Source organism: Nannospalax galili, unplaced genomic scaffold (assembly GCF_000622305.1).
Source record: "Nannospalax galili isolate Female #2095 unplaced genomic scaffold, S.galili_v1.0 scaffold273, whole genome shotgun sequence".
NCBI classification, from domain to species: Eukaryota; Metazoa; Chordata; class Mammalia; order Rodentia; family Spalacidae; genus Nannospalax; species Nannospalax galili.
The window spans coordinates 1909592-1934379 of NW_008333887.1; the positions used below are offsets into that span (position 1 = coordinate 1909592).

The window sequence follows — 24788 nt, forward strand, 5'->3', positions numbered from 1 at the left end:
TACACTCTAAGATTCCTAGTAGATACATGAAACTGTAGCTTGTACTGAACTCTAAATGTGTCCTTATTTTCTATGCATACATATCTATGATGAAGGTGAACACACAAATCAGGTATAGTAAGATATTAACAATAAGCAAAAGTAATACACAATTACAATCATATTCTGTAATAAACATTATGCGAATTTCTGTCCTTCACTCAGAATATTTTATTAATTTTCTCTTTTCATTGCAAGAACCCCTTTATGGCTTCTCTTTGACCTATCTGAACTGCTGCTATCATCTCCACTATACTTTGACACCTTTCATTAAGTAAAACAAGGATTACTTGAACATAGTTGATGTTGAAATAGTTGATCTAATAACTAAGTAACTGTGAGTGGCATGCACAGAGTGGATATGCTGACTATGGAATGGCTGATGGCCTGGGTATGACAGAACAGGGTGCCATGACAATCTTATCATGCTGCCCAGAATAGGGTAGAGCTTAAAACTTAATGTTCATATACAGAATTTCCTATTTAATATTATCAGATTTGAGACGGCAATTGGGAGGGTGGGAAACTACTGTTCTATATAATCTAGCAGTGCAACTTTTTAGTATTTACCAAAATATTTAAAATTAGAATCTCAAAGAGAAATTAGCCATGCCATCTGTGTTCATTCTTCACAATATCCAAGCTTTGAAACCAACCTGAGTGTCTGTCAACAAATGAGCAGATAAAGACAACATGGTTTGTGTAGATACTGGAGAATAAAGAAGAGAATCCTGACATATGTAAAAGCATGGATGTATCCTGAGGATATCATGCCAGGTACAGTAAGCTCATCATACAAGGGCAAATAGCGTATTATTTACTCATATGGATTTTCTAAAATAGTCAAACTCTCAGAAACAAGAGAGTGGGATGGGGGTTACCTGGAGCTGAGGGTAAGGAGAAATGAGGAGTTCCTAATTAATCAGTATAAAATTTCAGCTATGCAAGATGAGTAAGTTCAGTCAGCATTACTATAATGCATATCAATAATGTAAGTGGGAAGACCACATGAAAATAGTCTCACTGGAATAAAATGACAATTTATGTTAATTTTTAAAAATTGTTTCTTTCAACTTTAGGATTCATAAAATACATATGCAGCAGCTACATATTGACACAGCAGTAATATAACATTATTTCAACAGTAACAACAAAGAATTTAATTTTCCAAAGTGAAAAAAGAAGGCATTCTGCTGAGCTTTGAAGAAGCCAAATAGAAAATTGATTCATGATAATTCAATAATGTTGATAGTGTATTATAACAATACATGGGTTTTTTCAATGGGGCTGGAGAGACGGCTCAATGGTTCAGACAAGTGGCTGTTCTTGCAGAAGACTCAGCTTCGAATCCCAGCACCTACATGGCATCTAATAACCGTCTGTAACTCCAGTACTGGGGATCCAAAGCCCTCTTCAGACTTCCACGGGTATTATACAACATGGATGCATTTACATGTAGGCAAGAATAACACTCATACACATAAAATAAAAATAAATTTAAAAAACACATCTTTTTTAAAAAACAAATCTTATTTGGTTTTCAACACAAAGATAAATAAGTGAAACCCACAGAGGTCAACAGCTTCCAAGGTCATACAGCTTGCAAGGAAAAAGCTGGAAATGATCTTTCCATCACAGTACTCCATGGGAGATACCTATCTAGTATCTCATACTAACTTTCACAGTCCTGGAACATTGAAAATATATTTGATGCAAAAAATTATAAAATGTTTAAAGCATTCATAATTAATAAAGCCAATACTTTGAATGATGTCTGTTCCCCGAATCAAATTTTCCCTCTAAACCTTTCTCAAAGGAGAAACAGCAGTCAATGCTAAATTTAAACAATGTTAACTACAGTTGCACAAACTTAGAGTGCTATCTGTTCTTTAATTATTAAGTCATTATTCAGGCTTCTTAAGTTTTGTTTTAGGAAAGTATTTTAAAAGGCAATCTTTTGACCTTCTTACCATGATAATAACACTTATACGTCTTTTCAAAATATTTGACAGATTTACATTATTGTAGGTAAAGAAAAAAAATCAAAATCAATATTTAGTTCTAAAAGCATGTACAAAAGTTAGTATTCTCTATTTCAAGACACTATTTCTGTTTGACAGGGAGTTCACAGCTTCAGAAAGGTCTGCTACTAAGAAATGTAATTGAATCAGCAGCAAAGAAGACTCAAATGCTAATACACTAATCATCACCATGTGGGATGTGCTTTTTACTAGGAAACATGAGACTCCAAAAGAGGCCTTCACATCTCTGTCCATATTAGGGAAAGGAGTGAGGCTCATGGCAAAACTGAGGAGTGATACCCCAAAGCCAGGCCAAGAGAACAGGAAAGAAGCTTGGCGGGAGCATCAAAAGTCAGAAACCGATTACTATCTCTCAGAGCAATTCAAGGAAATGTACATGAGGCCCCACCAGACTAGATCCTCTCAGGTTCCACACTGGAGAGATGTTTTCTGATTCATCTAAGCCACTGTGCTTCCTAAGTGAAGCATGCTGTCACGTCATCTCATGGATAGGACAGGGTGGTTGCAATGCAAAATCATGACCTTCTTTGGAACAATGTCAAATCTAAGAGCTATTCAATATCCATTTTCACTTTTCTTTCCTCTAATTTTCAATGAGTGGTTTAGTTAGATTTTGTACCATTCATACACAATTATATATTCATAGGTACTTTATGTTACTCCTAGGATTATCATTTAATAAGTAATCATAGAATCTGTTATGTTCTCAAATACCTAGTGAATAGAGGTGCAGTAGAATATTACAGGAAACATGGCTGTGCTAGCTATAGCATAATACTTTCTAATCCTTTCAGTCTCTTGCTATGATACAAACATTAGAAGGATACATAACAGTATATATTTCTGGGGGTATGATTAGGCATGAGAAAAAAAGACAGACATTTCTTTTTATTTCATATGTTCTGAGATTATGTGAATTTTCCATACGAAGAATGCAATACTTTGCAAGGAAGAAGAAGGCTGAGATCTTTCTTGATCCCCAATTTCCACCACACAGTTGCCATAAATTTGGTCCAACTCTCATGGCCACCAGATGGCCCCCTCCAAAGCTCCAGGCAGCTACACCACATCTCCACAGTGGCACTTATCTTGTTATACTGTGTCACTTTTGTTTCCTCTGGTGCCTTACCTTCAGACTATAAACTTCATATGGGTAGGAACTACCCATGATTTTAGTATTTCTAACTGTGGAACCCAAGAGTATTTAGCAAACAGTAAATATACAAGGCAGTCAATCAAGAACAATTAAATCACAGCTACAGCTACAATCTAGCATGTAAAAATACATACTACGTCCTGGCCTTGTACTAATCAAGCTATATCTGCTATTTCATGCAATTCTCTGGAGAGCCATATGGAGTATACTCTATAATAACATTAAATTTACAGTTGAGAAAGTTATCTTTGCAGAACAGGTAATTTGCCAAGGTAATAACACAAGAGGCAGTGCAAGAATCTGAATCAAGGTGGTCTGATTCCACTGTGTGTGCCCATTGCCTCCCTATCACATTGAACAAATAAGTGAGTGACTATGCAAGAATGAATAAAAAGGGTGATGGAGAGATGGCTCAGCAGTTAAGAGCACTGGCTGCTCTTATAAATGACTCAGGTTCAGTTGCCAGCACCCACATGGTGACTAACAACGGTCCTAACTCCAGGTCCAGTGGATCCAACACCCTCTTCTGACATCTGCAGGCATTGCACAACACAGTTGCACTAACATACATGCAGGCATAACACTCATACACATAAAATAAAAAATATTTTTTTTAAAAAAGAATGAATAAAAAGAAAGATTTTTATACCAAGAAAGAACTTTGCTTATAGACAGGAAATGTTAAAAGATGAAGTCTTTCAGGGAAACCACTGACAGGCCAGGGAAGAGTACCACCAGAGTAACAAGGGTCACCATTAGAGCAAAAGGCCACTCAACATAAATGGTCTATGGACTTTCTGCAAGTATCACCTCCTAGATCAAAGTGCAAATGCCATGCTTGATATACTGCCTCTAGAATCCTCCCTGCACTGCTAAATTGATTACAGGAATAATTTTGAGTTAAAAAAAGGCACTTATAACATTTATTCATCTGGATAAAAAGTTAAATGCATCATTTTAAAATCCCCCTCATTCTCTCTCATGATTAGGAATAAATGTCAATTGCTGAAGTATATAGTTTTATAAATAATTCTATTTTATGCACTGATAAAGCAATACCAATATAAATAACCACCTACAACTATTTCTACATAAAGGCAAGGGTTGTCAACTTACCTATAATATTTTAGCAAGGAAAAAAGGAAAGATTTCTAGACTATTAATAATTTATACATTATATTAACAATTTCTAATAGACATCAAAAGGAAACTGAAATTTTGTTCTAATGCCTCTTATTTACCCTGAGACACTTGATTTCAGCACTCAAGCTCTTTTTATCTATTAAATAGCAGCATTGATCAGAACCTAAGTATTAAGTAAGTATGTACAATGTCATTCTGGCCTCAAAATAATTCATGGATCAAAGTAAATAAGGCTAAAGGGCCTTTCAGATTTCTGAAAACCTGCTCAGACTGCCAAACACTAAGGATAGGTTATGAATACTAGGTGTGATGATTAGAATGAAGGTGTCCCCCATAGGCTACAAGTATTTGGACATTTCGTCCCCAGATAATGGTGCTGTTTTGGGAGGTTTTAGAAGGTGTGGCTATCCTGGAGGAAGCACATCCTTGAGGGTGGGCTTAGAGAGTTCTTAAGCCTTGCCAGATCCCAAGTTGCCCTATTGCTTGCTTCCTGTGCCTGCATGATGATGTGAGAACTTAGCTTCTGCTGCTCCTGCTCCAGCCACCTCCAGCCACCATGCCTCCCTGCCACGACGGACTGTAATTCCCCTGGAACCGTAAGCTCAAATAAACCCTTCCTTTCATAAATTGCTTGGGTCAGTATTTCTATCACAGCAACAGAAAAGTGACTGCTACAGTAATTGGTACCAGAGAGTGGGCAGTTGACTGTGAAGAACCTGACTGTGTGGGGTTTTGAAGAAATGTGGAAGATTTTGGAAGGTTGGGCTAGAAAAGTGGTTGATTACTGTAAGCAGAGCTTAACAGGCCAGTCTAGTAAACACCAGGAAGAAAGTAGTGCTGAGAACAATGTGGTTCCAGAGGGAAATAAGGACTTAAGCAGCACTTGGAATATTTTGGCAAAGAATCTGGCTGGAGTCTGCCCTAGACCAAAAAGCTTGCCTGAGGCTAAGTTGAAAAGCAATGGACTAATTTTTTGGCAAAAGAAATTTCAAGACAGCCTAATGGAGAAACAGTGGCATGATTATTAATAGTAAATATTTTGCAGATCTACAGTGAAAGAGAGCAAATGGGGCAGAAAGAAATACAGTTTGAATTGAAAAAGAGCACTAGGAAGATAAATGTTGGAGCCTGGGCATGTGACCCCTGAGAGGATCCCACTGATAAAGAGATTAAAGTGATTAAGGAGATTAAAGTGATTAAGGAGGGGGCCTAGAGATTAAGCTTAAACAATGGAGAGAATGCCTCCAGGGCAAGACCACACCCAGTTAAACCTCCAATTTGTGAAAGGACAATGCTGCAGGGACCACTGAAGAGAAAAGCTAAAATGGATAAAGCAGACTGGAGTCCATCCCAAACTTGCAGTCAAACTTGGCAGTGTCCTTCACCTGGTGCTGGCTTTAGAGGCATGAAAGATGCAAGAGTGAAGGGGTCACCAGTTCTTCCTCCAAGGTTTGAGAGTCCCTCAGAGGCCAGGTAGCATGCAGCAGGGGTTCCCCTGCATAGAGAAGGCCCTGATAGGCCATTGTGTGAAGCTGTGAAGGTGAAGCCTCAGAGAAGGTCCTGATAGGTCATTGAGTGAAGCTGTGATGGTGAAGCCTGGTTGGCAATGGAGACCCCAAGAAGACATCCGTGATGCCTGAGCTGTGAGGAATCTGCCAAGAAGACCTGCACACAGGGAGTGGTACTGGCACAAGAGAGAGAGAGATGTGTTACATGCAGCAAAGCTGGAGAGGCAAAGCCATCTAAGCCCTTTGGAAGTAAAGTCCCAGAAGTTGGACATGGAGCTACTGGATTTGGTGTTTGCTATGCTGGTTTTCAGTCTTGTTTTGGTCCAGTATTTCCTTACTATGCCTCCATTCCTCCCTTTTGGAATGGTAATGTGTATTTGGTTCCACTGTATGTTGGGAGTATGTAATTTGTCTTTTGATTTTATAGAGGCTTACAGTTAAGATATTTACCTGAGTCTCAGAAAAGTCTGGACTGTGGACTTTTAAATATTATTGACTTTTTTTTTGGGTGGTGTCTTTTTGAAGCAGGGTGTCCCTGTAAGCCCCAGCTGTTCTGGAACTTACTATGTAGACCAGGCTGGCCTTGAACTCACAGAGATTCACCTGCCTCTGCCTCCCAAGTGCTGGGACTACAGGCATGAATAGTATTGAGACTGATAATGACCATGGGGATTTTTAAAGTTGTACTAAATGCATTTTGCATTGTATATGGTCATGAGCCTATGGGGCCAAGGGGTGGAATGTGATGGTTTGAATGAAGGTGTCCCCCATAGGCTACAAGTATTTGGACATTTTGTCCCCAGATAAAAGTGCTGTTTTGGGAGGTTTTAGAAGGTGTGGCTATCCTGGAGGAAGCATGTCCCTGAGGGTGGGCTTAGAGAGTTCTTAAGCCTTGCCAGATCTCCAGTAGCTCTCTTGCTCCCTGTGCCTGTGTGATGATGTAAGAGCTTAGCTTCTGCTGCTCCTGCTCCAGCCACCTCCAGCCACCATGCCTCCCTGCCATGAAGGACTGTAATTCCCCTGGAACCGTAAGCTCAAATAAACTCTTCCTTCTATAAATTACTTGGGTCAGTGTTTCTGTCACAGCAACAGAGAAGTGACTACTACACCAGGTTTTCTCAGAGGGACCCACCCACCTTGCTCCATTTGCGAACTATAAATCTAGTACCTTCCATACTCCAAACCATTTTATTCACCAGTCTTTATCAGAGTCTTTTACTTTTACTTTATCAGAGTTTCATATATTCTTTATTTGGGGACAGAAAGTATCCCTAATCCCTAATTTACAAACAAAACAAAACAAAAAAGCCGAAAAAATCTCTCCCTAAGTCAGTGTATGCTCTGCAAGGAGAGCTATAAAAACACATTAGGGTTCTATTATTTTGAGCTAGTGTACCAACCACAAAAAAAGTTATTAAGCAAGCATCATTTGTAGTTTTACTGTGGAAAACTCAATTTAGCTCTGTTTTTCTTCTTATAATGCTTAATCATTTGCTGGAATATAATATGATTCAACTATCTGTGATAGGCCAGCATTGATTTCCATATCTTCAATAGTCCATTTAAAATCAACAGGCTTTAAAATGTTTAATTTCTAGTGATTAAATGGATTTTATTTTGCTAATACCAGAGTTATTTTTAATAAATTAGGGTGTTTTCATGTTTTCCAATATAGTCTTTAGACTTGGAGAGCAATTATCATGTAAATATTTTTTCACAGAAAAAAGCCCCATGATTCCCTGTTTCTGATTGCTCTACAATATCAGTACAAGCTACAGAAAGTCTGGCACTGTATCCTCTAATAGAAAATGACCATGGTATGGGCAGGGCTGATCTCCTTGCTTCTTCCTATGGACAAGAAGCTATTCTGCTTCTGGGAACACTTTTTAGGGTTCATCTGAATAAGGAGGGCCAAGAGCAAGACAACAAAATCCAACTATGTGAAGTAAATGATAACATAGATTACATCTCACTGGTCCAATGTTCCCTGCTGCAGTCTGTCTTGGAAAATCCTGGTTTATGTTGATTACCCTAATGTGTAAACACATTAACCTTTCATTTTCCAAAGTGTCAGGATTTCAGTGATAGATCATACGGTCATCCTGTCCAGGAGGACTAAGAAAAATCCATTTACTTACTTCATTGACATTGCGATACAGAGCCCTAGATTCCAAAAGAATATATAGTGTATTTTTCTTAGGAGGAGGAGAAACGATGCAGAGCCTCGTTGCTGACTGGTCAGAGATCTATGAAACAAAGATGCGATTGTCCCTGGACATAGTTGGTGATCCTTTAGATATTTCTATCGTGATTGGTTCACATTGATGTGCTGTAGTTTAATCTTTTGCTTCATTTTATGCTTTTCCAAAGCAATGCTTTTGTGTGAGTCATAATAAAGCAATAAGAAAAAAGTAAATAAGTATGGAAAATAATTTGGCAGAACTAATGAGTGTGTCTAAATATTACTTTAATTAGCTTCTCTTTTCTAGATTATAGATAGCATACAAACTTGGGTCAACGTAACGAAGGTGAGAATTTCCCTAGCTATGAGCTTCAAAGAATTGAGCAATCACCTTGTGATTCTTACCAATATTGACATTAAAGCAGAAAATCCAGAACAGCCCTTACTCCTGAAAAGTCTCCTCTTTCACAGTCTCAGATTTTGGCTGGACTCTGAACACACACTTCTACTCTTCCCTTTACTTTGTCAATATAGTTATAATCAGTGAATTATAAATCATGTAAATACTTTTACCTGAGTCACTGGAAATAAATCATAGTCATCATGCCTGTTTTCTCAAGAAGCTGGACGTCAATTTTTTACTTATTTATTTTTATTTAACATGTGTGAGTGTTTTGCCTGCATGTATCCAAGTATGCCATGTGTATGTAATAGCCACAGAGGTAAGAAGAAGGCATCAAATCCTCTGAAACTGGAATGACAGATGGTTGTTAACTGCCATATGGGCGCTGGGAACCAAACCTGGGTCTTCAAGAGCAACCAATGCTCTTAACTGCTGAGCCATCTTTCCAGACCCCTATTTTTTCAAGAGAGAATACCCTGATGAGTTATTTGCATTCCACTGTCTGCATTTAATCTGTTCTCACACAGCAGAGAGCAATCTTTTAAAAATATCGGGATCATATCTCTCTACTGTGGTAAGGTGGGCACTGGCTGGATCAAAACAATGATTTGTTTTGATCCTAAAACAGATCTCAAGTCCTTTTCAGGACTTGAAAGGCTCTGTAAACATCTTAGAACTTATCCTTCATTTCAGTTTCCTTCTTTCACATGCTGGCTTCTTTCAAGACCTTGAACTCAGTTAATGTATATCCACCTCAGCTCTGCCTGGGTGTTTCTTTGGCTTGAAGGTCTTTCCTCCATATCACTCTGATCCTCTCCCAACCTCCCTTAATTTTTAAGTATTATAGGGTTTTTTTTTTTTTTACTAAACACCTTGCCTGAAATTCATCTCACTTTATTCTCTGTCTCTTTCCCACTTGTCACCCATTCTAAACATGTGACAATAAACCTTGGGCTTACTGTCTATTCCCAACCACTAGAAAGCATATACCATGGAGAGGGAGGAAATATCTCTTTTGCTCATTTATATCTCCAGTACCTAGCTCAAGGCTAATTCAATGAATGGCATTAAGTTCTACCAAGCATGTCCAATCTTTTAGCATTGAGACACTATGTTGTCATACACAGAGTTCATACTTAATGCAGAGTTAAAAAAAAAAAACAAGCAAAAAAGAAATCTCATAATGTTTTGAAGTTTTGAGTAAGTTTATGATTTTGTATTATGTTGCCCTGCTATATGAAGTCCTTGGGCCACAGAGCTGACACACCTATACGTGAACTTGTTAAATGAGATATAATCTGACCATCTAAAACTAATTTTAAAGTTTGTGTTGAAATGTCTTAACTTCCAAATCTGAAGTCCACAATTCCATGACTTTTCAATACATTTTCTCTGAGAAGTATATTTGAGTAGTGTTGGCAAAAGTAAATGCACAAAAACATTCTGGGTGGGAAATTTTTCAGTATAAGTTATAACTAAAAATAACAACAACTTTCCATACTTTTATTACCCACTATTTCCAATTTAGGCTATTTAGTTTATAGAAATAAATAGTATTTGTAGACAATGACGTTCTTTATAGCATTTTGAATTCAACATGGCTATGCTTCCTGTAATTAAAAAACCTTTAAAAAGTTTATCTTCCTTAGAGAGTAGAGTCGGAGCAACTACGAAGAAGAACAGATTACAGTTTTATTGAACTGAGGCTTCAAAAGGTATCGCTGAGCAACGTGACTGCTAATTGCAATGCTCTGTTCTGGGATGTCTCAGTATCCGTCATTCCTACAAGCCCCTTAACAACAGATTCCTTTTAACTACAGGGTGCTTTCCAGCCTCCTTACTACAGGACTTATACCAGGGAAGGTCACCTACTCTAAATTCAGATGACCAGTTGATTGACCAGCAGTCTATCTGATGGATACATCCTAGATCTGTACCTTGAAGGAAGGCACTGAGATTTCTCTCATGTACTTGAGACATGATACACCCAACAAAGTCAATGGGACTAAAGCCAACTGAAATACAGAAAAAGCAGTCAACAGCAGTGTGCAGCAGACACAGAGAATGGGTGACTGAAGCTGGAAGTCCTAATATACCTCCTTGCTCTTAAGTGCTGGTTCTTGATTACTGCTGATCTTACATCCCCAGGTAGGACCACAATAGGAACTCTTACAACTGTTTAACTATGTATTTGCTTTTCATAAGCAGAGGAAATTTAACAGACCATTAAAGAAGTGACTGGGTTAAGCCTTTAACAGTGGGCATGACCTCTGAAAAGTTTACTGCTCCACACTGCCCTCTGATTATATGCAGTGCAAATAAAAAAATACGACAGACAACCATGATAAGTCTAATTACGTCCTGAAAGGTAGAGTTGGTTTTGGTTTCTTTATGAAATATCAAATTCTTTCCTGAAAGAAAATCAAAGTTTTACATTTGTATTTATCTTGCCTAGTATGAAATCTAGTAATATCCAAGGAAAGGTAGGAGGTAGGACTAGACACCCCGTGTCACAAATCCCCAATACTTGTCATAAGGGAGGCACTAGTAGACAGTAGCCCCCTGTGGCTGATAGAGAGCATCTTTCTACAATTTTCCATTTATGTCATTTTAAGAAACGGATCACAGACAAAAGAAGCAAGTACATCAGTAAACATTTTATTATCTAAATATACTGTAACATTTTCAACGCTGTTAGAAACTATTGCAGGTGCACATTCCATTACTAATTTAAAGCCTAGGAAGCCAGGACCATAGGTACCAAAGTTTCAAGGAAAATAAAAGTTTGGTTTTGTTTAAAAAAAAAAAAAACCTAAGCAATAAAGTGATTATTTTTCTAAACAATTAACAAAATGTTTTATTCAAATGACTTACATTGGAATAAAGTCTTGAATCTAAGTTCTTCCTTATGTCATCCATTGCTGGGTGACAGGTGCAGAGAAAGGGACAATGGAGGCACGTGCTGCCTTCATGTCTGATCTATTAACCCTGCTCCTGGTTCTGGGTCTTAATCTGTGATGTGAACCCAGTATGGGCTTAACTGACGAGAGCAACACCTGAAGCTTTCTTAGCATTCTGCTGTGGAGTTTCTTGCTGTGCAGATCTCTGTAATCTCACATTACTTACTGTTCAGCTGGTGACCCACAACGATAAACCTAAACGAAAAGCTGTGTTCTCTTCGGATTATAACAAAACATTGATCTCTTGACATTCTGTTCACTCCTAATTCTGTTACATTACACAGATGAAATATGTGCTTGCTGAGGTGGCTAATTATTTTTGTTTTTCAAAAATTGCTTTCTTGAGATGCAATTCATTCAGCATATAATTTACCCACTTAAACTGTACAAATCAATGGTTTTAGTATGTCCAGTTATATGACCATCATGACAACACATTTCAGGATATTTTTACACCACTTAAAAACAAGCTAAGAACCCCGCGTCCATTGGCAATTCTTGCCGTTCCTCTCTTCCATGTCTGTGGGAATCACAAACTATTTCTGTTTCTGTGAATTTGCCTATTTTGGACATTTCATATAAATTGAATCATATAATTTATAGTCTTTGTGACTGGTTTTGCTCACTTAGCATAACGTTTGCAAGGTTTGCTGATTCATTCTCTAATGGAATTTGCCTCATATTCACACATTTTCCAAATATTTAATGTATATTTTGGATAGTTATAAATAGGGAGCAAATGGTTTTCTGAATTTATGATTATCTTTGTTTCCTATAAAACTCAGAATCCTGGAAGGCCTCTTGAAAAAAGAAAGATGTCACCAGGTTCTTTGAACATAGAATGTGGAAATGAACAGCAAGCCCCAACTGTAGTCGAAGAATTATTGGCAGCTGATTATTGCTGGGTGAACAAGAGCTGATCTTCTTAAAGGGAGAAACTAGATAGGCTGACTAAAGCCCAGGGGATGAACTTATACTCAGGGGTATCTCAGGGTGCCAACTTTACATATAGGCCTTAATACAAATGACAGAACATATGAATTCCCATGGGGAGGTGGCTATGGGAGGGTGCCAAAGGGAATGGGGGTATAAAGATAATCTTAGGTATGAAATACACAAAAATTCAATAAAAATTTTAAAATAATAAAATTAGAATAAAAAAGACCTTTGACTTCAAGATGTAGACATATGAAACAATTCCCATGGGGAATGTTTCTGTGAATTTGCCTATTTTGGACATTTCATATGCAAATGTTGTCGCTGATATAGAGAAACTGGAACATATGCACATTGCTGATATAGCATGAAATAATGATACAGTCACCTTCAAAATGTGACAACTCTTTAAAAGATAAACATAGACTAAACATAACATCTAGCACATTTATATAGATAATCCAGTAGAACTAAGATCAGATTTCCACCAAAAGACACAAAAGTCCATAGTACTACCCAGAATGCCCCCAACCTGGAAATAATCCTAACACTCTATAATCTGTGAACAGTTCAACAAAAGGTGGCACGTCCATACAACACCGGATACTCAGCAATACAAATGAGCATGCTGCAGGTGCGTACACAGCACTCACAGACCTAAAATCACTATGCTCCATGAGATAAACCATCACAGAAGACTGCACATTGTGTAATGCCATTTAAGTAAAATTTCTAGAAAAGACAAACTATGAGACACAGAAAAGACAAGATCTGTGGTTACTTGGACTGGGAGTAGGAGCAGGAGTTTAGTGCAGACAAACAGGAAAGAACTTGTAAGTAGGTCACAAAATAACTTAAAACTAGACTGGGGTTGGGATTATATAATAACTAAGACATACTGAACTATATATTTCAAATGCATGACTTCTAAGATATTTAAATTATACCTCAATAAAGCTTTTACAAGAAAATGAAAGCAAACAGATATTCTTGCAGATAAACCACACAAATTGCAGAAGTTTTGGGGAAAAACAGTATCAGAAAACTTCTTGAATATAATTTTCAAAACATTTGTCTACCACACTGTATATACCTGGCTATATCAGATTTTTTTTAAGTAATATCAAAATGAGATATAGCATGCACTAAGGTTTGCTTGCGAATTCTTAAGTATTATTCTTATCAGCAAGTGCAGTGAGACATTATTATTGTTTGAATGATTAATTATTCCTATGTTACCTACAGTTTCTAGTTTTCTAACTCAGAAGTGTCTGTTACATATCCTGCCCAACTTGCCTTAGGTTATAAAAGTTTCTGTATTGGATTCTAAAGCAATGAAATATTCTTGTCTTTTCTCTAAATTAGATATTCATGTCACAATCTTAAAATAATTGTGACAATGTTAATAGCTGAAAAACAGTGATTTAATGGTCAAAGTATGTGGATAACATTAGTTTAATTAATACTAGTTTTCTTATGTTTTATAATTTAAGAACAATGATACAGACAGTGAGCTTATGTAAATCTTCCATTCTAAAACTGCAATGATGTAAAGCAGAAGTTCAAGTGAAGTGTCTCCAAAGTTCAGGCCTCAAAGATACTTTCTATCTTAATTCTAAATGATGTCATTCAAAACTAGTTAGAAATCTATAAATTTATAGCTTGAATTCAAAAACAGTACATTAGGCACATACCTTATAATATCTCCTTCAAGAGCAATCACTCTCTTAATGATTTTCTGTTCTGGGTTTTTAGGAGACCTAGGATAAAAAAATAAGGTTATACAATCAGGTATGTCTCCATTGTTTTAAGAAAATAAAAATAAAATAAACTCTAGAACAAAATAGGCTACATTAAGCTCACTGCAGAATTCTTTGTACATATGACATGACATCAGTCTTACTTAGGTTTCAAGTGACAAAGGTTACTACTGAAATAATCCTCTTTAAAATCTCTGGAGGAAAAAGACGCTAAGATGAAATTTCACAAAAATTAAAAAATGCAGGTGGAAGATAAGCATGGTGGTACACTCCTGTGACTCCAGAACATGGAGGTAGAGCAGGAGACTGACACATAACACATTCTAGGCCAGCCTGGGTACATAAGCCCCCCGTCAAACAAAACAAAAACAGAAAAACAAAAGGATAAGCACTTTTATTATTAAAGAATAAAGTTCATTATTCATATGTTGTTATTAAAGACAAGTACTTATAGGAATTGAATTTACATGTAAGAAAGACATTTCTTTTAAATGATAACTTTTTAAAAAGTTCCTACCATTTTAAAATTAAAAGCAGAGCTTAATTTATACCTTCCAGAAAACAATGAGGATTGGAAGTATTCTTTAAAAATAAAAATATAAAAGAATTAAGGGATGGAGAGATGGCTCAGTAGACTAGAGCACTATTTGCTCTTGCACAGGATCTGGCTTAGTTCCCAGCACCCACTTTGCAGTATACATCCTCTTCTAGCCTCAATGGTAGATACTGAATGACATGGGTGTGTATATATATATATACATATATATATATGCAAAATAGTCACTCTTGTAACCAAAAAATTTTTTAATTCAAAAAATGAATTAAATAATACCTTTAAATCACATATAAGTTCAGAACATTGAGGATTATAGAACCCAGTGATAAGAAAGACAGTCCACAGTTAAAAGAAATAGACAGCTTTTTATGTAATTTAAAAGATATTTTGTATTTTGATCTCCTTGGTGATGGTATATTTTCATTTGGAGTAATACTGTTGAAATAAATCCCTGTCTTTCCTGGAATACATACCCCGAGTGATTCTCCATATTAGAATGAGATTGATCTGTGAGATCAAGAGAGCATGGGAAAGGGATGGGCACATCCCTTTTGAGATTTGGGTATAAAACAAACTTTCACCTAGAATTTCTCTTGTGTTTCTCCCTTCTCTCTCCCCTCCTTGTTTCTCTTCTGTCCTTCCTCTTTCTCTTAAGCTTCTCTTCTGCCTTCCTCTGGTGGAAGCCATGTCTGCCTAAGCAGCCCTATGGAGAAAAGACCAGGCTGCTAAAGTCCCTGCTACAGGGAAGTGAGCTCAGACACAGGCTCTTCAGACCCAGTCTAGTCTGCAGGGACTAGAGCTCTGGGCAGCAGCCCAACTTCACCTACAGAAACCCTGAGCCAATGCCCTCAGCTAGACCACCCTCAGCAACTGTGCGCAATCCAAGTATGTTGTTTTAAGCTGCTAGGTATTGGGATAATTTTTAATGAAGCAATGGATAGCTCAATCTTAATATGGATAATTTCCTCCTAATAACATTTTAAATCTTCGGATTTAAGAGGCTTGTTTCAAGAAACAGGTCATATATCACATAAATGATTATTTAATGTGTATTTGAAAATCATGGGTAGATAAAACTATTTTCAATTCAAGTCACATTTTGAATTGAAGTACTTTTAGGAAGGAATGTAAAGGCATAAAAGCTGAAAAAAAATTAAAAAGATTGAAAATGTATACTGCATCAAGGGGCATATGAAATTTTAATATAAATTTTATACCACAATACATCTTATAGAGAAAATGAAGTCATATAAAGTAGCTGCAATTGCTTTCATGGGTTTTCACACTATTACTAATATTCTTTTTTAAAGGGAAATTTGATCAGAGTTTTGACTGGCTTCTTCCTTTCAACAAATTGAGTAAACACTATATTTCTAAAATCTATTAACTGACAAATACAAAGTTAACTTGAGGGTTCTAGGTACCTTCAAGTTAGGGAATTTGGGTTCTCTATACAAGGCAACTTACAGACTTCTTAAACATTATTTCTTCTACATCTATCTGTTTAGATAACTACCAATGCATAAGACAATATTCTAATTCATGTTATGTATGAAAATAACAGAATGTTATGAGATTTTCTTAATAAAATGACAGAGAATATTAATACTATTAAAAATAATATTGATGGTCTAGGATCATGGATATTGTAAATATCAATATTGAAGTCATACAAATGACTTTCTGCAGGAAACTCAAGTTTTTATACTCCATTTATCATATTGAGTTTAAAAGTTCTAGGAATTTATTTTAAAGAAGTAATTTTGGATGTAGAAAAAATTTACCTAGATATTTAAAACAGAGTTGTCTATGTAAAATGGTTTTTAAAAATTTAACAAAGGGTATTAAATAACAGTCCATAAAATATACTATAACACTTTAAAGTCATATAAAGTTTGTTATGAACTGGTTGTGGTGACTCACACTTGTAATCGCAGCATGTAAAAGACTAGAGTAGGAAGACTGTGAGTTCAAGACAGTGAGTTCAAGGCCAGCTTGAGCTACATTGTGAGAAGTAGAAGGAGAGGGATAAAAAGGAGGAGGAGAAGGAGGAGGAACAGGAACAGGAGGAGGAGGAGGAAGAGGAGGAGGAGGAGGAGAACGAGGAAATAATGAAGATATAGAAAAACATCAATCAATTCATGGTTTAAAATAAAAATTAGAAAATACTATCTCTATTATCTGTTATCATCTGGGCCATGACAACATCTGTAAGTGTAGAAAGGGAACTGTGTATCTAATTTATTGGGAAAGATCAGGAAGAATATAAGACTGAAAGTGGAGGATTGTATTGTTAAGAAACTTTATGTCCAGACTCTAGATCTAAATGATCAGTTATGGCCTTCAGTAGATGGCAACTTTTTGTATCATATGACATGACCTAAAAAGAAAGGCTCCACCAGGAAAGAGTTGAGCTAATTAGCAATTTTCCTGAGGTAGGATTAACACTAACAAAATGATATGAAAATCATCCATCCCCTATTTGTGTAAAAAAAAGTTGTGCCAACAATCTTTAAGCTTCTAAGATGCTTAAGAAGTATTCTATATTTTTCAATAATTTTTATTTTAAGATCATGATGCAAAATAGCATAAAATGTGCTATCTATATAATTAAAGTCTTATGAATTACTGCTTCAAACATATCTATAAATTTTAATGTAATAGTAACTCATGAATCTAATCAAATAATTCAAAATGAAAAAAGCTATTACTAACATTAATTCCATTACTGCTTAAAATCTATATCTATATTTTAATCATTAGGCTATTGAATGCATTTACTTTGATGGAAGTGGAGGTGGTAGCAGAGTTATTACAGATTTGCATCATAAAAGTTATTAAACTTCTCTTTGTCTTAGTTTTCTTGGCCACTTGCCTGTCTCCTAGACACTGTGTGAAATAACAAGTGAAGGATTTGGTCTTATTTCAGAAATACAATGTCTCTTACCTAATACTCAAATTTGCATTTAAATTTGTAATTTTAATGTTTTCACAATATGCAATCCTTTATAATATTTATTTCTTGGACCTGAGAAACAAACATTTCATTTTATGCTCATGATCTAATCAAGCATAAGCCTTGGAAAGAAAGAAGAATGGAACTTTTCCTATACCTCATGGGTCTCAGTGATGGATAAGGTACAGCACAGTATAACTGTAATCAGAAGGAACAGGGTCCCACTCAGATATGAGAGGATGTGTCATGATCTGTTGAATTTCAATTTCTGTCATGATAGAAATGTTAACATTTTTACCTGGTAACCGGCCAAGTACAGCTAGCTGTGTCTTATATCATAAAAAACTCTTTGTCTAATTCAGGTTCTTGCATATCCCCCTGGCCAAAGGACCAGAAAAGCTGTGCTTTATGGGGACAGAGCAGTGAACTCACATCCCCTGACCCCAACTAATCCTGATGTTACACAGATACCTTTACCTTGGAACTAGACACTCTTATGCTTCCATTTACATTGCAATCACAGAATCTCTCTGTGTGCATTGGCTAGATTGTTATATTTATATGATTCAAGGTTGGCTGAGGTTATCTACCACAGGCTTAGTCTCTGGACTAACCACAGTCTAATATAAATACAGTCCCTAAAAAATATCGGTATTTACTAGACACTAATTGTTATTAAAATGCATATATCACAGTGTGTTCTCAATCTTGCTGTTTGTTTGTCTGTTTGTGGCACTTGAGACTGAATCCAGAACTTTGTACAACTTGCCTAACTTTGTCAGGAAAGTAGCACTATTGAACAAAACCTCCAACTCCAGCTGTCTAAATCTTGACACTTCATTAATGAAGAAAAAAGTAAAAATCAATAATCCTTGAATGCCTTATATTAGATGGGCTACTTTTGCCTGTTTAATCACTGTGGTTTTTAGAAATGTAAGTTTTGCTACTGTTTTAATCATTAAGATAATTACAGAATGAAAATTCTACTGAACACAGCTATAAGAAGTCATATTCAATGAACTTTCCTCTTCCATTCTCTTCTTGAGAATATAGATAGAGTTTGATATGGTTTGCCTAGCATTTAGAGCTAGAAAAGCTCTTGGATTATAAGCATCCCCTTCTCTACTACCTTTAATCTTGCCCATTTCCATTATGTAAACTGTCTACTTGGTGACTGCATGACACATGTCCTGCAAAGACACAGTGAACAGGGCCAAGTCTGCTTAACTATTCAACCTCTGCTATGAATAGGAAACTATATGCCAATTGGGTTCTAACGATGAGAGGCCCTAAACTAGAAGCCATACAATCAAATCTGACTTGTAGGTATGTGTTTGTTTTGTCCACATACCTTTTCAAAATAAGTCACGAGTTAGATGAGCAAATACAAAGTTTCACATGGAAATTCTAACTTCTTCTTGTTCCTCTTCAGAAGATAAGTGTAACCACGAAATCTGAGCCCACATACATGCATGAAAAATTCCAGTGGATAAGATTTCCTTCTACTTTCAAGTGATTCTATGATTCCTTAGGCAGCAAAGTGAAGTGATGTTTTTTCTAGTTTCACCTTAGCTTATTTGAACAAGTGAGTAAAATATTTGTTGTAAGATACAATGTAACCTACTGTGCTCTGAAGTGTTTAGCTATCAGGCTGGTAGAGCAAAGTCATTTGTCACTAAAGTGTTCTGAGATGCAGCTTCATGTAAAAGAAAATCTGCTAGAATGGCTTGAGTTTCACCTTCTAAAAAATCTCTTTTTAAGGTTTCCTTCCCCTGTAGTTAATTCTGCATGCTCTAGTCCTAGAATTAAGTATGTAAGCAGAAACAACTTGATGGGAGGAATTCCCTCCATGGCTTGTTTTCCAAGGAACAGTATTTAGAACAAACCCTAGGCTTCCTTAGGTCTTGTAATTCAGCAAGGCATGTGAATAGAAATACAGTGGCCAAGTCACATTCTGCTTCAAAAGGTAAACACAGATGAGATAGAAGAAAAAATTCTGGTGGAGCTGAGAAGTGACTAGTGTGGATTTGCTGGAGTCCCACCAGTCTGTTTCTAAATGTTCAGTCCGTGAGGTTAGGTTTGGGGACATCTAGAAATCCTAACATGTCTACTGACTGCAGCATCATTTAAGTGTGAGAGAACATATATAAAATCTCCACTTGAGCACATACTGCTTTCTAGAATAACTTCAGTAGGAGCTGAATCCACTGGCCCATTGTCATAGTACACTTCTCTTAGAGTCATGCAGATGGACTGACTTCTCTTACTCTCTTTGTAAACTCTCTAACAAAAGGATTTTCAGATTTTGTTGCAGTGAAGGGAAAAGTCAAACATCTTAAAGGCTTAGTCCAGTTTTATTACACACTTAACTAAAGACATGTGCAAACCAAACATAATAGTCCTCATATTGAAAAGTCAGTTTTGTTTTAAATTAGATGAGTGCTACCTATAAAAGTAAGACAAAAATATGAGTAATTTTATCATTCAATTCAACGCACTTGCTTCACTATCAACAGTGTGACCTTTCTACATATAGACACATTTTTAAGAATTTGTTTTTAATATTTAACACAGTTTTATTAACTAGAACATTCAAAGCTTTGAGGCCAGCTCTTGAGCTGTGTTTCCCCTCACTGACCTCTCCTTGTTTCATGCAAATGGTTTGAACAAAAGAAATTAGAAACTGTTGTTTCCTTTGGGTGAATTTGTAACCTCATAAGTATGGAGCACCTTATTGCAGATGTATTTGTAGATATGATAGATATCTATTAATCCCTACCAACCACTGTCTAATACCTCAGTATTAGACTCTAATAACTCAGTAAAATGATTCAATTAAAGGGTCACAGCATTAACAGGTAATTTATGCATATAGTGACAAGGATGCTGGTTAATGTTTCGAACATGTTTTCTATGCCTTATTCAATAAGGGGAAGAGGAGGCCCCATGAAGGGCCTCAAAGGCCACAAACAGCAGGTTGTCATATGGATAGAAATTTAATGAGAAGTAGAAGTCTAAGCAGAGGCTTATGCTGCCTCATTATGTGGGGTGGGGAAGGAGCAGGGGAGGGCTGAATCATTTACTTCAACTATTCTCACAAAGCACACCCTATCTGAATCAAGCTACTGAGCAACCACAGTATTATCTTCTAGGATACCAGAGAGGTTTCAGTCAGGTTCCCATGACAGCTGAACAACTTTGTGTTTCAGATCATTTTCACAATCCCTTATACAAGTAAATATAATAGTACAGATGAGGCAAAGAAAGGGTGTACTTTGAAGAAACTGACTTATACAATGTTCCTTGTACAATGCAAAAATTTCACTTTCACTGACTAGGATTAGGAGAAATTTAATAAGCAAACAGTGACAACTGGCCTTATTAGTAAGCCTCCCTTGATTATGTAAAATCAATTCATGTGTATTATGGCTCTAACTTCTATAATTAAAAAGAGTTGCAATAGTTTGTAATTGACTGATTTTGATTCTAAGAAACAAATGTCTTCACTTAACTATTAAAAAATCTAAGGATTTAGAAGAATAATAACGAGATCATTCCTACCAGTGTTTGTTAACTGAAGTATTCAAAAGCACAAAACGGTGCAATCTTCAGGTATTAGATAAAATTACATCTGTACATCACAGTCTAGGATGAGTTTTAAGAACACGAATATACAGAGCACAGAGGTAATATACAGCACACATACATTATGTGTGTTATTCTCCTGAATAATATGAAATCATATTTGACAGAAACTACTTCAACCTATAAAGAAACATCTGCTCAAGAAAATGAAATTCGTTGGTTGAGTTGTTTGGTAAGTCTGTGCTTTTATACACTAAATCTGCTTACATTTGAGCACACCTGTGGAAATGGAGATGCATTCTTAACATAAATTACATTATTCACTATCCTAGACTTTCAAAGTCTAGACCTTAATACCACTATTACATTTACAAAGCTAGACAAGCACTTGAAGCGCTCCTTTCTCTTCTAGTGAAGCTCACTTTCAAAACTCTCTACACTATCGCATGGAAATATGCCTTTGCAACACGGTGCCATTTAAGGCTATGGAATAAAATAAAACTGTCTTCAGAGGAATAAACTATCAATGTACCTAATACTTTAATTACACTACCTGGCTTTAGGCTTCTTAGATTCCATCAGATTGGAAAACAGTGCCACAAAATTTTGGAAAGTTTGAAGAATATTCATACCACTAATTACCTTGAAAAAGCACATTATTTCTATTTTTTACATCATAGCATATCTATATTTATCAAAATGACATAGAAGAGGTAGACCAATTAAAATGTGAAATGGATACCATCATGCAAGAGTTAAGTTCCAGACCTTTATACTGGTATGCATACAATACATCAGAAGTATCATAGGTCGCCTGGACAATGCTATTGAAAGAATGGAACAGGAGTTGACCTATCACTAACACAGCTCAAATGCCAGGTTGCCATGATGGTGGTTATACTATGGGATATAGGATGCCAAGGACAAGGTAGGAATCCCCTTGGTAAAGTCAGGAGACTGAAAGCAAAGTCAGTTATGATTATTTATCAAAACATTTGACTCCTACCAGCTACATCTCTTAAACCTATTTTCTAACCAGTTATGTACCTGAAAAAGAATGTAAACATAAACAATTTGTCTATAGCAAAGAAAATGTTTGAAAAACACCTCGTCATTTCCAGCAAGTTCTTGAAATGGATTGAAGCTGTTGTATTATTCATGCCTATCAAGGCTATGCACTCAAAACATGGCCGGGGTCTTTCGTGTAACTTTATGTGGTCAGAGGAAATGGGAAGCATGTTCATATTGGTCCACGTATCAACTCTTAGGTCTCATGACTATGATTAACAAATGAAACTTTTCAGAGTCGGGTGGCAGAAAGTAAAGGTCAGATGGGAATAGGGATATTTCAATGGTCAGCAGCTAAGGGAGCTGTTGGCAAAGGCAATCAGAAAACTCAGAAGACTGAGAACCAGACAGGCCAATATGCATCTACACAGATGCCAATGAGGACACTGACTGAGGGGGAGGATCCCTGGCCGATGCTATCAGAATATGAATTCCATGGAGCTTAGAGGTGGCTTTGACAAGATCGAGAACCAGCATTCTTAATTTGACTTGAACTGCCTCAGAAATCTGACATTCATTTGGAATTAAAAAGAGTAAGATCTTGCTTACAGGAGGAAACTTAAATTTAGTAGTGGCAAAATAAAATCATATTTTTTGTATATTTTATTTTTATGAGCCGAGAACTTGTGCCCATTCCATTTTATTTTTTCCAGGGCATATTTATGGATTAGTATAATATATAATATAATAGTGACTTCTTTGACATTCATTATTAATGTTTCAACTGTGCTACTATTCAAAATTTCCTAGAAAATCAGGTTAGGTATATTTGTGGGAGGAAATGAGACTATACAATCATTGACATCATCCTAATGTCTCTAACTGTTCATTCTCAGTGTCAGCACTGTGGAAGTTAGGACTTAAGCAGACGATGAGGTACCCTGACTCATTTCTGTTCCAACTCTGTTGAACTTATTAATTTTTAAAATACAGTACTATTGTTTTGTAGGCAAATTCTCAACTAGAGTCCAATAACTCCACACAGTTTGTTCCCATAAAAATGTCAACTTTATGCCCCCAATAGTAAAATGAACAGAATCAGCAGATGTTTTGAGAAAAAGATACACGAGTTTTGGGATTTTTCAAAATCAGTTGCAACTAGTCACCCCTGAAAACAGCATTATTATTTTCTGGCTTAGTTTGACAAGCACATACTGAGCTCTAGCTGCTAAGTTCTCAGAAACTTCTGTGGATTTTATTGCCTGACATTACACAGTAACTGGTTCCTATGATAATTTACTTATGTATAATTTAAATAATTCTAAAGATATTTTTGGTTTTTTAATATTTTAAAAAATATTTTATTTTTATTTTATATGTATGAGTGTATTGCCTGCATGTGGTTAATTGCACTCATGCCGTGCAAAGCCTGTAGAGGTCAGAAGAGGATGTCATATTCCCCTGGAACTGGAGTTACAAACAATTGTTAGCTGCCATGTGGGTGCTAGGAATTGAATCCAGGTCCTCTTCAAGAGCGATCAATACTCTTAACTGCTGGGCCATCTCTCCAGACCTAAAGATGGTTTTTGTATAGGAGACAAGTTGAGAATGGCAAAATTTTAGGTGAGTCATTAAAATAAGAGATTGAAGGAATTCTAGGACAATAAAAGAAAAATGAGGCAAAATTATTCTAAGAACTAACAGAAGTTGCTTCATTCAGTTAAACCAAGAGAGGTAAAGAACAGTATCCATGGAGAAAGAGCCAGAGGAGTCAAGAGAGCCTGGTGCTCACAGGTTCAGCCAAGACAGGACAAGAGCCCCAACCGGGAGGCAGGAAAACCTGTGATTTGCCACATTTGAGTTTTCATCATTCAGGAGACCCTGGGAACCAGAGGAAATTAGCTTATACCACTGTTCAAAATCCCATAACTATCCTTTCCCTCCTAGGTTAACTTGGAAAAGTTTGATTCTTTATGTGAATATTAGGAACATAACCTATTCCAAGTTATGGATTATAGTTAGGGGTGGTCAAGGAGGCAGAAATAGGCAGATGAAGTTCCAAAGTCTCTTGTACAGCACAGTGAGGATCGTAATAATAATGCACGCATGAAAGTTACTAAAACAATCGTAAATGCTTTCATAACCAACATGAGGTATGTAAGGTAATGGATTAGATTGAGTTAATGAACTTAGATTGACATTATCATTCCACTGTTTATATATATATCAGATGATAATATTCTACAGCAGAAGTCTATGTAGCTTTAGTCAAAGTGTACCTAAATAAAACTTGGAAAATACTCTTAGTAGCTAGTGCTTAATCTATAAATGCCAAGAAATCCCTTACCCCGAGTCATGACCATCTCACTTTGTGACACAAAAATTCACAGGTTAGACTCTGTTAGTTGACTCTAGACAGTCAGTAATAGTTATGAAATTTGCTCAGGTATGCCTTTTTAAAATAAAAACATGAAGTATGTTGAGGCTGCAATCTGCCAAAAGATTTCTTCCTTTTATTCTTTTTTTAAAAATTTTTATTATTTTTCTTTTATGT

The 24788-nt window shown here is 36.2% G+C and overlaps 1 protein-coding gene across 10 annotated transcripts in view; it reads right to left on the reverse strand.

Annotated features, from left to right (window-relative positions):
• Immp2l (inner mitochondrial membrane peptidase subunit 2) overlaps positions 1-24788 on the reverse strand; it is a 964149-nt gene that overhangs the window by 321696 nt on the left and 617665 nt on the right. For 9 of the 10 annotated variants that reach the window (XM_029561497.1, XM_029561496.1, XM_029561495.1 and 6 more), the window contains one exon: positions 14064-14129. The exons of the other annotated variant lie outside the window; for it this stretch is intronic. In XM_029561497.1, coding sequence (XP_029417357.1) covers positions 14064-14129 — 66 coding nt within the window. The remainder of the gene's footprint in view (positions 1-14063; positions 14130-24788) is intronic. 10 annotated transcript variants of the gene reach the window in all.